This window comes from Gavialis gangeticus, unplaced genomic scaffold, assembly GCF_001723915.1.
Source record: "Gavialis gangeticus isolate Ggan-Ray unplaced genomic scaffold, GavGan_comp1, whole genome shotgun sequence".
Taxonomy (NCBI): Eukaryota; Metazoa; Chordata; order Crocodylia; family Gavialidae; genus Gavialis; species Gavialis gangeticus.
Window position 1 is genome coordinate 183,184,140 of NW_017729022.1, and position 15,641 is coordinate 183,199,780.

General features: G+C 40.8%; 1 protein-coding gene across 2 annotated transcripts in view; it reads left to right on the plus strand.

The window, feature by feature from the left end:
* Nucleotides 1-15,641, plus strand: part of XPO1 (exportin 1) — a 59,625-nt gene that overhangs the window by 27,883 nt on the left and 16,101 nt on the right. For both annotated transcript variants that reach the window (XM_019516621.1, XM_019516622.1), the window contains 5 exons: nt 331-459; nt 4,691-4,849; nt 7,847-8,044; nt 9,098-9,236; nt 14,522-14,703. In XM_019516621.1, the coding sequence (XP_019372166.1) occupies nt 331-459; nt 4,691-4,849; nt 7,847-8,044; nt 9,098-9,236; nt 14,522-14,703 (807 nt within the window). The remainder of the gene's footprint in view (nt 1-330; nt 460-4,690; nt 4,850-7,846; nt 8,045-9,097; nt 9,237-14,521; nt 14,704-15,641) is intronic.

A 15,641-nucleotide genomic window follows, 5' to 3' on the forward strand; every position in this document is an offset into this window, starting at 1 on the left:
GCCAGGACACTGGGGCCAGGTGGGGCAGCCATGGGGAGGCACCTGGGGTTGGGGGGGTTGTCCCCACTCACCACTGCCTGTTCAATTCAGAGGAGATTTGGCCCAATTCGGCAGCCAAATCTCAAATCCGAATCGGCCAAATGGAATCAGGACAGTGATTCAAATTACCAAATCAAATCACTGCCCCTCTGAATCAGCCAAATTGAATACTTGCTGCTTCACACAAGCCTACTAGAAAGTAAGATGAGAACTTTGGGTACCAGAAATAAAATGCCCAACATAAATGTTTGCGTGCTATCCCTAATCCTTCTTTAAAACTTTTTTTTATAGTTTTTAAATGTTCCCATGTTTCGAAATGTCTCTTTGAAGTGCCTCACAGAGATTGCAGGTGTCAGTGTAAGCCAATATGAGGAGCAGTTCGTAACTCTCTTTACACTGACCATGATGCAGTTAAAACAGGTAACTTTTTCTTTTTGCTTTAATAAAACAAAATGAACTTAATTCTAACTATATTATATGTAGCGAAAGCATCTTTCTAGAGCAGGTTTGGACAAAATACAGCTTGCAGGGCCCCTAAACAATGTAGAAAATTAATATTAATCTGCTCCTGGCTGCCTGTCATGCAGTCCTTGATGGCTTGCCAAACTTGGTAAGCGGCCCTCCACCTGAAATAACTGCCTGCCCCTCTTCTAGAGGAAGCCTAGCTTAAGCTTACAAATACATATTTGTTATAGAGCTAGTTCTTTCTATCAGACAAAGGCTGTATTTAGAGTTCATAAAATAGTGCTTGTGATTAGATCAGAAGCCATCAAAAATAGCCATCACTTCAGTTTTTAATGTTTGTATGTAACTAGCAATTACTTCTAAAGAAGAGATTTCTTGAATCTCATAGTTATTGTAGAGTAATCGCATCGTTTTCTCAGAATTGATGTGATCACCATGCAAGTTTTTGCCTTTTTAACCTGTAAAATGTAAGGTCTTGATTGGAGGCTTTCCAAGCAGCCTGTGACCCAGTAAATCTGCTTACTTGGGTGGTCTGCCTATAAAGTTCAAGAACATGGCTTTGGTAAATGTACAAGATCTACATGACATTTGGCCTCACCCCTGTGAACTTTGTAGCAATGTGTCTGTACTAAGTCATTCTTTGGAATGATGCATTTCTGCACTTGTACAACTACAAGTGCTTCTCGAGCGTTCTAAGTTATATTCTTCAATGTGGTTGTTGGTGAAAATGAGTAAAAGTCTAGTTCTTTCTGGCTTATTAGCCTTAAAGGTGGCAAGCTGGCTTGCTGTTACCTTGCACTTTGGTTCATTTTATCCATGGGAAGGAAATCAGTTTAGTTGACTTCTAAAGGCTCAGTGTGGTTGTTTTAAAGATGTGCATTGTTTCAGCATTAGAATTTCTTTCAAGATTTTAGTTCTGTGGCTATTCACTTGCATACTGAGGTATTATTTGGGTGAGTTTTTTTAACTTTACAACTTTTGATTGTTACTTTTCTGAAACATGACAGTATTATCAGAATTTTCCAGTTTGAGTAATATCTGTATGTAGCTTTCATTGCACCATTCTGATATAGTATATTGTGGCACAGTCTCTTTTAGTACTAAGGTTCTAGGGCAAAAGAGCCGCAATTTCATTAGCATTTCATTCTCAAATGTTGTGAAACGTTTTTTGTTTGCAAGTAGTATTGGCTAAGCAATGGGAAAGTTCCATAGATTTCTGGTGGCTTGGTTTCCTTGGGTGAGGAGTGTCTTAGTTTTTTTTACTGATGATGTGACTGTCATCTGGCAATCTAAGGCTTTGTGAAACCTTTTCCAGTTTCATTAAGTTTAAGTTTAGTGTTTCCCCTGAAATTAGTTCCAAAAATAGTCCTCGTATGCAGTGTAGGATCTAATGTACAAAAAAACTGGATGTGACTATAGACCAGATTCTTTTTCCAAGTTCCTTCATGTGTTGATGGAAACCTATCCACCTGTTGTCTCAGACGGTTGCTCCGTATTAAGTAGTATGTTCTTCTGAAATGTATCTTATGCAGATTAGGTATTGCTGCTCTCCCAGAGCTGAAGTACAGGCAGTCCTCGGACTTACAACACGATTGGTGCTTGAATTTTCTTATAAGAGACAATGTAATAAATGGGGGATTGGCTCCTGAAGCAAGGCCTGATACCCTATTTTCACCAAAAATACCCCAGAATGTTGTACTTGATCAATTATAGACTAGTAATATAGCTACATCAATGTATTTATATTGTAAATAGCAATCGTATTGATTTGGAAGGACTTCTTTGAGCTGACTGCTGGACTTTTTGAAGGGCTCTAGGTTGGACTTTTTGAAGAGTTCTGGGCAGGAGTCTCCTCAGGAGTCTTGGCTGCAGGTTTTTCTGGAGTCCTGTTTGCTTTCTTAAAGAAAGTGTCCAAGGAAGTTTGGACAGATGTTCTCCAGGGAGATGAATGATGCAGAGAACTTGTTTGCTGGTGTAGCGTTGCATTGGATCGAGTGTTGTTAGGTCAAAACTGACGTTATAAAGTTGAAACGGTGTCCAATTTATAAACGTTTTAAGTGCAAAACGTTGCAACCCAAAATGTAAGTCGGACTACCTGTAGTATATTGAACATCCTGGTGTCAGAAACTTGTGCTCAAAGTTCACCTCACTGTCTGAGCAAGAGAAACCTTTATTCTTCTATATATTTTTTTTCAACTTTCATGCTATATGGAAGATTTCAGAAATCTTCCATTGTATGGATGTCTGAAATGATTATTGTGGTATTTTTTTTAATATTTTTTCCATTCTTAATTTGCAACATCTAGTGGATGTATATTTTTAGATGCCTCAATTGCAGAGCTAACGTTTATTTAAAACATTACTTTCTACCCCTCCCATCTACCACTGATACAGCTTTGTTTTTAAAAATATTAGAATTATACCCACTTAGGTATGACAGAGAGCTTAGAATTCTATTTTCCACTGTATTCTAGAAGTTATTTTGTTTAGTTGACTGGTGATCTGCTCTTTCATCCTTGTATTAGAAATATTAATTCTAAATAGTTTTAAAACTGCTTGGTCAAGTAAATTTCATCTGCTTTATGCAGCCAATTTGGGAATGCCAGATAGGGCATTTTGGCTACTTTTGCAACTTGCACCCATTTTATCACTGTATCATATTGCCATTTAATTTGGCTGAACTTGGCCAAAACACTTTAATTTGAACATGTTTTGCTTATCCCAAGGCTCCAGTTTTCTAAACTTGTTTCAGGTTTATAAAACTAAAATGGTTCTGGAACCATCAGATTTTTTTTTTTTTGCAAATAAATTAGGTTCACTGCCACACTCGGGGTGAATAAATCATCAGTTAAAATCCCCCCTCCGAAGAAGTTTGGGTTTTTTTGTTTTTAATCATATTTTTTGTTGAGCTACTTTAAAGAAAATAAACATATAAAGATTGCTTTTAAATTAAGGTATGTTAAAGCTCAAAGATATCATCATGAAATAGGGATTATAACTTCTAATTTTATACTGTTTGAGACAAAATATATCAATGTAACCTTTTCAGAAAAGTTTTATAAATAGGTGACAACAGGCTATGGATTATATTAGGGACCCAATCTTACAGGGTTCCCAGAGGCTCCTCTGTAGACTAGTAAAGGTTAAAGAAGACCACTCTATCCAATGGGACTCAGTGCTCATCCTAAAAGATTCCATTAAACATCTCTGATGCTTAGTTCCATTTCTTAAACTGTGAATTTTTCTCTCCAGAGATACTGTTAACATCAGTATGTGGAGATGAGAGCATGGACATGATCAGCCCTCTTTTTTTTTGTAAAAACCAATGATTAAATCGAGGGTTCCTGGCCGGTGATTTAAATCATGATTTAAATCAAATCCACCCTGCACTCTCTGAAATGGAAGTCTTGATATTAATCTTTAAAGTTAACACATTGGAATTGTATCTAATTTTTGCTTGTATTGTGGTGTCACCTATATAGTAGCTCTAGCTCAGGCTAGGCATTGTACAAATATGTAAAAGAATAATGGATTTATACTTCCTGGAGAATCTTCCATACAAGTGTAACAACGTGCCATTATAGTTATTGGCTAGAGTTAGGCAGTGTTGCATCTTTTAATGCATCTATTGCTAAATGGAGGACAAAATGGAGAGGCTTACATTTTTTTACAGTGCCTTTTGAGTAACTTAAAAACTAGTTAAGTTACTCCAAGGTACTGTAAAAAACAGAATCTCAGTCTGTTTCTCTGCATGTTTCTTAAGGAACATGGTAAACTTAAAAACTAGTTTAAGGTGTTATAGACAGTAGAGTCATACATTTCTCTGTCCACAAGAATTTGTGCACCTGGGGTTGCCTTGTCTAAGACAACAAGTTTTGGGTTATGGGAAGGAGCAGGAAAGCATATGTAGGGTAGCTGAAAGGGAATGCCAGAAATACATGTTGTCTCTTTGTAGGGGAGGGGGGAAACCCCCCGCCCCCCCAGAAGCCTTCTTAAAAATACTTGCGTATTCCCTAACTTAGTGGTCTTTCTGCATGAACAATTATTATGGTTTACACATTGAAATTGGAGAGCTGCAAATGGGAAGGGTTACATCTAAATTAGTAATACTTCTGAAGCTGTCCAAACTGTGCAGAAATTTTAATTATTTTACTCTAAAACTTGTACTTTTTCACTGTTCCATTAGATGCTTCCTTTAAATACAAATATCCGGCTTGCATACTCCAATGGAAAAGATGACGAACAGAACTTCATTCAGAATCTCAGTCTATTTCTCTGCACGTTTCTTAAGGAACATGGTCAACTTATAGAAAAGAGGTTAAATCTGAGGGAAACCTTAATGGAGGTAAGGTTTCATAGTATGTTATAACCAGTGACCTGGGTTTTCCATTTGCCACAGAAAAACTTGGGTTTTTTTCTTTAAAGGAGAAAACCATAGGAAAGCATGGGTTTCCCCTTGCAGGCTGGCAGAGTCCAGTATGTAAGGGGCTGCTGGGAAGAAGGGGTGTCATGTGCATGTGTGTGTACATGTGCATACAGCAGCCAGGCAGTGTGGTGGTAGAGATCAGCTCTCTCCAGGTAAGTCTGTTGGGTGGGGTGGCATGTGCCCCCTGAGAGTTGCATGCCCATAGCTGAGTACAGGGCTGCAGCCAGGCTGGACCAGCTCTAGGCAGGAACCTCCTTGTCTGCCCAGCAGCAGCAGGGGGCACAGCTCTGCTGCTGCCACTGCTGTGCCTCATGTTGGCAGCCATGGTGGCACTGTGCTCCGTCCTGTGCCAGGTCCTATTTGCTGGGCCACGGAGGTGGCTCTTACCCAGAGCTGGTTTGGCCAGGCTGCAACCCTATGCCCCGTGTAGGAGAAGAAATAGGGTGTGCACATATTTTCCACCCCCCATGCATTTCCTGTACCTACACATCCCCTGTTCCCACACTGGAGGGTGGGGGACTGTTGGGAGTGAGGGGCAACAGCATATCAGGGCTGCTCAGCACCACAAAGCAGCAGGGTAGTAGCCACAGCTGGACCAGTGTCCTGGTGAGCAAAGAGGGTGGGGGGAGCTCTGATTTTTTTTTTTCAATCCCCCCCCCCCAAAAAAAAGTAGTTAGACTTTGTTATATTGATTGAGACATTGGTAGGCTTCCACATTGCTTTAAAATTGTAAACATACCAGTAAAACACTGCATTCAACTGATACCTCTCTATATAGTGGTGTTTCACTTTAATTGCAGAAAAACATGCATTTTTGGATTTTTATTTTTTTTTTAATCAAAGAATTTTGGATTTAATTTTTTTTGAATCTGGGATTTTTTTTAAAAACAGAAAACCAGGAACCATGGTTATAACTTATATCCTATTAGCTGAGTATCTCAGATCATGTAGCATTTCAGTTGTCTGAAATTAAGATGAAAATACTGCATTCTTTTAGTGGAAAGTATTAGAAAATGACATGTCCTTGTGTAAAGTATTCATTTAAATATGGGAAGGAAAATCTTGATGTAGACACTAAGTCTAGATTTCAGCAGATTGGCTTTTATGTAGTGACCCTATGTCAATAAGATGCTGGAAGACTGCAGCACTAAGACCCCATTGTGTTCATATATAAATATACCAAAAGTGTGTTCTTAACAGCAAGAAAATGTATGGGATGGGTATGAATGGTAGGGCACTTAGTTTTCAACTCAAAGAGAAAATGTGTTGGTTCACTTTACACTATGAGAAATTATGCTGTTTCACAGTAAAAGCACTCCATAACTTTTCTGAATTTAGTGGCACTCCATGTCAGCAACTCTCATTTCACTAGTTTTTTTGCTACAGAAAGATTATAGAGCAATTCTTCTGTTGCTAAGAACCCGGACCATAACAGGTCATTGTTTTTGACGTGATGAATTCCTGTTTGTTGCCATCTTTTTGGTGGCTGCCTAACTTTGTTTTGAAGTGAAACAACACTAGGAGTGATGTAATAAAACCGAAAACAGAGTCATCTCAGGTTAAGAATAGGAGAAATTAAAATTCCAGATGATCTTAAGAAACACGAAAGGTGTCTTTAAGCCACAGTGATAGTGTAGGGTAGTTAATGGTAGATGTACCACATTGTCCTTAAATTTGATTCAGTGTAGTCTAAGTACAGGCAAGAGCTCAGTTTGAGGTGTGCTTGGAATAGTAAATTCTAGTCATGAGGAATTTACTGTTCTCAGTCTAAGCATTGTGAAATGTCTGACAGCAAATGCAAGTTCTTCATTTGGTTTAGATGTGTAAGAAAGAGTTCTTTACTTACTATGTGGAGATGAACGTACTAAAACTGCACAATTAGTTTTTCCATTATCTCTAGTGTACTGGTACTACTGCATGAAATTTTTTGCTCTGCTTTGTGGGAGCTATAGAGGGTGAAAGTTGCTTTGGTCAGTGTTGCAGATTAAAAAAGAAGGAAAACTTAATTATGAATGTAAGACCTGTTTCAAAATGTTGCATCTTTTTTGGACACTTAGAATAGATTTCGAATGCAGTTCAATTACAAATCGGAGTACTTTTTAGTATATAGCCTGGAATTCATAATCAAAGAAGTCTCACTGACACCCCGTTTTTTTTGAGGTTTTTTGTTTGTTTATTTACTTATGGCTGGTGACATGGTGTATGGTTGTCAGCTAGTAGGGAAGGTTAGGAAAACAATGTAGGAGCTATGTACTTGTAGTCTAATCTCTGTGTTGATTACTTAATGATTCTGTATGTGTGAAAATAAAAATAGCAATTGGCTTAATTTTGTGCTCTCTGTTGTTTGACACAACACCATAAGCAAAGGAAATGTTTCATATTTTTATTTCCCTTGTGGAATCCTTTTGTAGGCATTTTTAACTGAATGTAGATGATTGGTATGTTCACCTTCTATATTTCAGCAGTCTGCCTTCTGTGAAATAGGAAAAGAAACTGAATTCTTTATAACTGGGGCTCTTGTATACAATTGCAGTGAATGTCTCCAGTTGGCAGATCCAGGATTATCTTGCTGAACCATCATGGTAGCTCAGGAAACTGTAAAGCAGAATGTTATGCAAAATAACAAAAAATGCAAAATAATGACATATTATTTTTGAAGCATAATTTGCAAAATCAGCCAAGGTACTATGGGGGTTATAGAGTTGGTGGATGTTGCAGGGTGCTGCCGGTTAAGGCTGCTAATTTAAAAGTGGTATTGTAGCATGTTAATTGCTTTTTGTTTTTAAATCTTACTGTGAGGGTGTAGGAAAAAGCCGTTTCCTAAATTATTGTATTAAATCTTAACTTCCAAGGTCTTAATTTCTAGGAAATAATTAAATGAGTCTTAATTCCATTTTGTGTAAATCATTTCTGTAGGCTCTTCACTACATGTTGCTTGTGTCAGAAGTTGAAGAAACTGAAATTTTCAAAATCTGTCTTGAATACTGGAATCATTTGGCTGCTGAACTTTATAGGGAGAGCCCCTTTTCAACATCTGCTTCTCCATTACTTTCGGGAAGTCAGCACTTTGATGTTCCTCCTAGGAGACAGCTTTACCTGCCTGTGCTGTCCAAGGTAATGTTAAATCTGTGGTAACTCAATGCATTGTAAGAGTTTTCATATATCCTATTAAAACTGAAATAATGAAAACTTGTACTTTGTTTAGTGCTTCAAGAGTTACAGACATTAATACATAGCATGACTGTGTGTGAAATATTTTGGGCACTAATATTTCTAGGATATATAGTAAGTGCCACTCATTACTGTTCAGTGCATTTAAACCTTTTCACATGCTAGTAAAAATTAAATGCAACAAGTTCAGGGGAAAAATTAGAATGAAAATAATATTTAAAAATCTGATTCAAAATATCTTACAGCATAATGTTTTAATATAGCAGTTGGAGAAGTTGAATTTTAATCTTCTGTTGTGTTGGGAAGAACCTAATGTAAGCTTGCCAGATTCACTAATACTGAAGCGTGTTGGTGTTTTTATGGGTTTTTTTAACATAGTGTTTGTTTGGTGTGGGGTGCTCTGTTTTGAAGGCGGTCCATACCAAAATGCAGTCATTTGCTGGATGGAAAGAAAGGAAGACTGGAAATTTATTTCCAGGGTTTGTTGTAGTCTCCCTCTTTTGTTCTTTCATCAGACATCCCAGAGTGGTGTTCCTCAGCTCAGCTGAAGTAGTAGTACTTGATCACAGAGTGGAGAGTAGCTTGAATAACACTTGCAGAAGTCTGTCAATAAAGCAGCAGTTTTAAAAGATCTGTGCTGATAGTATTAATGTAACTGATCTGCACTGGTTACTGATGATTTCCTGTTAAACCAATACGTTGTGTGCGTGTTCAGCATTTTGGAGTCTTCCTTGTAGAGAGCTGTCACCTAATGCTTTGTAGTTTTCCAGTCAGTATTGCCTGCCCTTTTATTTGGAATCTTACTTAGGGACTTGAAGGAATATGGCCTGCCCATAGCCTTGTGGAGGTCAACAAGTTGATGCAGTTGGGTGATTCTCTGCAATGTGGCAAGTGTACCGGAGCCAAGTATCCTACAGAGGTGTTATTCAGAAACACTTATTTTGAAAACATTAACTCTTTAGTTTTGATATGTGTAAATTTCTCTGGTAAATGCAGGTCCGGCTGTTGATGGTTAGCCGCATGGCAAAACCAGAAGAAGTGCTAGTTGTGGAAAATGATCAGGGGGAAGTTGTGCGAGAATTCATGAAGGACACAGATTCCATAAACTTGTACAAGAATATGAGAGAAACGCTGGGTAAGTTAATATGCTGCATGATACACTTGCTGCTGTTAGAGTTGGGTGCTGTGTATCAAAGAGCAAGCTTATGAGCTAAGTTAGATGGCAAACACAAGCAAAAATAAGCTGACTGGGACAAGTATAGAGAGGAAGTAATACCAAAAATGGCGGAATGAAATGTTGCAGTCTGGCAGTGTAGTTTTGTTTCAGGTTTTTTCCTTGCTTTTTGGGTTTGAGTCCATCAAATTTGCTGTGTTCAGCTACAACAGTTCTTAAGCAGATAGCACTAGCACTTTAGTTAATAATGAAAAGCTAATTAAATAGGTATGTAGGTAAGAAGGAAGGATGCCTCAATAGAAGATGAACAGCAAATATTAATCAATTATTACAACTGCATATTTATAATTATTCTAACTATATATTAAGCTAGCAAAATACAGTGTAAAGGAAAGAACTGAAAGGTAGCTACATGACTAGTTAATTATTATGGTCATCAGTAGCTCAGCATTTAGTTGGGAGGAGGCATTGAATTGGATTTCTCAGGGGTTTACCTTGGGTCTGGTATTGTTCAATATCTCCATTAATGATATGGAACCATGGGATTGGGTGCACACTTAGTAAATAAGTAAGCCAAGTAAATATTGTTTGCTACTCTACTCAACAAATCTGGGCAGAGCTGCAGACACTCAGGAGGTTAAGGATTGGGATTCAGAATGACTTTGATCCTTGAGAAATGGCCTGTAATTAATAAAATGGAATTTAGTAAGGACACGTGCACTTGGGAGGGAACAAGTGTATATGCACATATTGAATGCTGACAGACGTGGGGGAAAAATGTGCCTTACTGGAAGAGGCAGCATATTAGTTTTATCTGGCTCCACAGCATTTATATAGGTTGGGCACATCAGCAGGGCTCTTTGGCCCTTTTTTTCTAAAGCTGATCCAATAATTTATTAAATAAGTGCTGCAAAAGCCCCACGGAAGTGCCCAATCTATATAGACGTTGGGTCAATGTTGAGTGAGCCAAGTCAAACTAATGTGCTGCCTCTTTTGGGCATGTGCTGCACTCAGTGCTGGGGTGTGCCAAGTTTAAAGCGCCTCTTGTTTTGTTTTATATCTGTAAACAGCCATAAAGATGGGTAACTACTGGCTAGGTTGCAGTACTGCAGAAAAGGACCTAGTATTTATAATGGGCCTTAAGCTGACTGAGTCAGTAGTGTGCTTTTGTTGCAAAAAGGCCAATAACATAGGGTGTATTTAACAGGGCTGTAGTTCCTCAAATCAAGGAGTATGGTTCTTCTACTCTATTTAGCACTTGTGAGGCCTCACCTGAAATCTTGTGCCCAGGTTTAGGCACTTCACTTGAAGAAAGACATCTACAGCTTGGGGTAGAAATAGATGCCATCAAACTGAGGTGGATCAGGCATGGTGTGGGGGCCAGGGAGTTCTCGGTGTTCTGGCCCTCTGTCCTGGGACCTACATTGATCCATGCATCACTCAGATGCCTGGGGTGAGGCATGAGCTGGGAAATTCCCAGTGCCCCATGTCTTTGTACTGGAATCTGCCCTGGCCTGTCCCAGCATGGAGGCTTGAGGCACTGAGAATTCCCTAGGTCCTACCTTTCTTGTGCCCCTGGGATCTCGTGGTGGCTTACTTGGGTAAAACCCAGGATTCCCAGGGATGTGTCTCCATAAGCAGGGAACCTTGGGCTTTTCCTGCATAAGGAAATATAGCCCTTGGGCTCTCCCTGGAGCATCTCCTTAAGTGGGAACCCTGGGTTTTCTTCACTTGCAGAGGTCCCAGGGGTGCATCTTAGCAAGCACTCCAAAGCATAAGGGGCCTGATCCTGCTTGAGAAGCCTGGGGTGCAGTGGGTTGGGCCTCAAGCCCCTGGAGCACCTTGCCTGGGGTGGTTGGGGAGCATGGTTGGCTCTGGCTGTCTGCTGTTATATAGTGGCATCATCTATTACCACCTTTGTTACGGTCACAAATTTCCAACATTTGACATTGGCAAGGGGTATGGATGTCTTTGCTTCACCTTTGCCCTGCCAGAAAAATATTGATGACGGCACAGAGACAAGGAAAGGCAGCATCTGTTTGCACCATTAGAGTCCACCGCTTGACTGGAACTTTTAGAAAGAGATGAAACTGCCTTGAGTCAGAAGATGGACTAAATTACCTCCTGAGATCCTTTCCAGTCCTTTCTTTGTGGCATTTTGGTGTTGTGCACAAATTCAAAGCATAAAGTACTTGTTCACTCTAGAGTAAGCAAGGGAAAAGAACCCACCCCATAATGTTCTGCATTTGCTTTAATTCCCTCCTCACAACATGCAGTGCAAGCCGCCAAATCTGAATTCTGGAGAAGTGAATTACAGTGCTAGAAATCTTTCCAGGAGAGGGTGCATACAACCATTCCAGCCTGCACTGGGGGTTGAGGGAGCTCCCTCATCCACAGTTAAAAGTGCAGGTTGAGATGCCCAGCCTATTCAGCAGGGAATGGGGAAGCCCTCCTTCATCCCCAGTGGCAGCTACTGGGAGCCTCTTTTAACAGGCATGCGCAGCTGGGGATGGGGGAACTCCCTCCTCCTCTTTCTCCTCCTGGCTCCCGCTTACCCAGCTTAAATGTACATGTTTCTCCCACCAACCATGATTTTGCCAAGCATGGTTTTGAGCATCTGTGGGTAATACTCCATATACCATTTTGGCCGCCACAGTATACAGTTTTGAATAACCACAGTTTTCCATGGCTGCACATCAGTGTGCCTGGCTCTGTTCCTGCCACTCCTCTCCCCTCTGCCCCCAGCCCTGCCAGAGGTGCATGTGATGGCGGGGATCTGCCCTAGCTGTGGTGACAAGGAACAGCAGGCCCGCTTGTCACTGTTCCCTGCCTCCCTGCTTCCCTCCCCTGTAACCCAGTGCAGCAGGGAACAGAGAAGCTGCACGGGGATCTCCTCGCTTGCCACTGCTTGCCTTGTGCTGCCCTGGTGGCACGTCTCCTGTGCCTGCTGCGGGTTTGAGGGGCACAGCCCTGTGTCACTGCCCTCAGTGCAGCCCCGTGTGCAGGACGTGTGTCAGCAGGGCAATGTGAAGTGAGCAGTGGCAGGCGAGGAGATCCCCATGTGGCTTCTCTGCTCCCTGCCACACTGAGTTTCAGGGGAGGGAAGCAGGGCAGCAGGGAACAGCAGGCTGGTGGGCAGCTCCTGTTGCCACTGGATTTGGATTGTCCCACGACCCGGCCCAGCCAGAGCCCCGTTCACGGTGAATGGTGCCCCGGCCAGGCTGGTCATGGTACAGTACGAGCCCAGTGGCTTGTCCAGGGGTGTGTGTGGGGCGGTTCCCACTGCTGTTGGGCTCAGATTGTCCCACGACCTGGCCCGGCCAGGATCGCATCCGCAGGCTGCTGATCGACCAATTGTGTGCCACCAGAGGAGGACACAAAACACCACCACCCCGCCATTCAGACAGGTGGGGGCAGAGAAGTGCCATGGTGTTATGCGGGGCTGGTTGGCGCATTCCTTTCTTCTCCTTTCCATTCCCTTCCCCCTCCCTTTTCCAGGTAAGAGGCGAACGCACCAGGGGAGATGCTGCTGCTGTGTCCTGGGTGTGTTCGGTTCCCTCCTGCCAGCACATACCCCCTATAACCTGTCTAAAGTACCCCTATGGGTATGCCTATGCCTGGTTGACCGGGCATATTTAAATGTGTAAAAAATGTAATACACCCTTTAATAAAGGTAAATAAAAATGATTCTTATATGCTAAACTGTACAGTATTCAAGTCCCTAACCCCATCTTCCCCATAAGCCTTTAGTTTTACAAACCACAGTTTTGCCAACCATGGGAACTTTCCAGAACCTAACACCCACAGTTTGCAAGGGAAACCTGTACGCATTTAAAGAGAGCTTTACTGCCCTGACTAGACTTGTACGCCCCAGAGTGGTGATTCTCCCAGTAGAAACGAAACACCTGTACGTGGCCTGTGTAATCCAGGTTTTTCCAAGGTGTCCACACCACTCTGAGCACCAAGGTAAAGAGAAAAGTAAAGACATTGGCTTTTTACCTTTCTGGTTAGGTTAAGCAGCAAGATTTGTTCCAACATGAAATTCTTGCAATAGAACATTGAACATTCAGAATTTCCAGTTAAATGGAATCTCAAACTTTGATTTTGTTGAAACAACATTTTAGTAACGTTGAGACAAAACGCTTTAATTTTTTTTTCTTTTCCTATTGCAAAATGCATACATGAAGTTGATCCAAATCCCTACCTTGCATTTCGTATTAGAACATCGTGGCTACAGTGTCATCCCAGCATAATCTATTTAAGAATTTTTGAGGCTCTTCATATTCGCTGTTTAGTGATGGTTGTTAGCCTTTGAGTTTTGGTTCCTGAATGCTCGCTTGTGTATTCTGGTCATAATTTTGTGCCTAAATGATTGTTGAATTGAAGTGTGTATATATAAGCAACTGAGATTTAAAAATGTTCCTAGTGATAATGTAATTGCATCATAACTCAGTGTTAAATCCAAGAAATTGGGCCTTTACAGTTATTTAATAATAATCTAAACATGGTAAAACATCCAAACCCTACTCCTGTAGCAACAAAATGCTGTGACTACTAAAATGCTGTACTAATAATCCTATATTTTGTGATCCGTGATTGGATTAAACTGAATGCAAAGACATCTGATGTCTTCCATATTTTCTACTCTGATATCAGGCAGATTTAAGGTTGGTACAGTGCCTTAGTGCTTGGTTTTGAGACGTGTCTCTGAAGTGTATGTTTTTTCTAGAGTTATAAATGTACATGCTCAGTTTCAGCTACATACTAATGTAGATAATCTCATATGGGCACCTGAGCCTGCAGCACTAAACTGCAGTTTAGGCATTGACCAAATTGGAGTGCTTATAAGCTAGTTAAGCTGTTGAGCTACTGGTGTGTTAGGGCAGTTTTTGTTAAAGAAACTATTGCTATAAAAAACCCCCCTCAAAGTCTTGAATTGATTCTGTTTTCATACCTGGATTCAGCTTTTGTCATTTCTGCTTAATAGCAGCCTAAAGAATACACGTAAAATAGCCTCAGTACAAGTCTTTGTTCAACTTATAACTGCTTGGAATGTTTGCATTGTCTTGCTAAGAGCATCTGGGACTTGATACAGATACTGAATTCCTTACAGGACCAGTTTTTGAACTGTTTTCTGCTCTAGGCCAGGTTGATTCTGTTTTAAGAACAGAATGAACAGAGTTGAGCTATGCATTTGTGTTTGGCACGTCTGCTTAAAATGTCTCAATGTTGATTATTTCTTTCAGTTTATCTTACACATCTGGATTATGCTGATACTGAGCGAATAATGACAGAAAAACTTCATAATCAAGTCAATGGAACAGAATGGTCATGGAAAAATTTGAATACTCTGTGTTGGGCTATAGGCTCAATCAGTGGAGCAATGCATGAAGAAGATGAAAAAAGATTTCTTGTTACAGTAATTAAGGTACAAAGTTTTAAAACTGAGCTTCTCACTTACACTAGGCAGAAGGTGTAGCATCTTTTATAGTCAGTCAGGGAGGAATGAGCTTTCGTAAGCTACTGCCTACTTTCATCAGATGTCTTGAATATATTTGCAGAGAGCAGGAATATTAAATAGAAAGGAATATGGTCACTTATTCAAAGGATGTTCGTGACTGACTGAATTACTCTTGAATGTGCTACAATGCCCTGCCTTTTGTCTAACTTCAGGGTAACATAGCTAACTACCTCTGTCTGCATACACGTATGTTAGTAATGACTATTAGATTAATTACTAGTTTCTATAGGGTGAAAAAAATGCCTCACTTCTAGTAAACTATACAATACGAAAAAAACAGATCGGGGCTTTTTCCTACCCCACCTGATAGCATTATTAGTTCAAATTGCTTTTCTCACTGAGGATAATTTTTCTAGGGAAAGTTGTATGTTTTCTTATCAGTTATGATCATACTCTTCATTTTAAGATAATTGAGATGAGAAATAGCCTTTTTTAGATTCTGTTGCAGCCTCTGGTGGTATTGCAGAGTAAGTTGTATTGATTAAAACAGTGGTGGCAGGCCTTTTGCCAGGTGTCATGAGTTAAGTTCTGACCCTTCCCTCCGCTTCGCTTCTCCAGGGCATATGTAATAATAAGTTTGCACCCTGGGTTGCCAAAAGGGAGGTCGGGGGCTGGGGTGGGGCGGCACACTGCTGAGAGGGATGTCACTGCCAAGTCAGATTAACCTTTCACTGGCCCCAGAACTTCTGCCATTTCATGCGGCAAGTGAGGATCCAAAGCCCTGAATTTGATAGTGATTGCAGGGCCAGGGGAAAGGCTAATCTGGCTCTTGACTGTGACACTTGATACCTCCTCTTGCAGCAGCATCCTCTCCTGCTGTCTCTCTTCTCCCCCCCCCCCCCCCC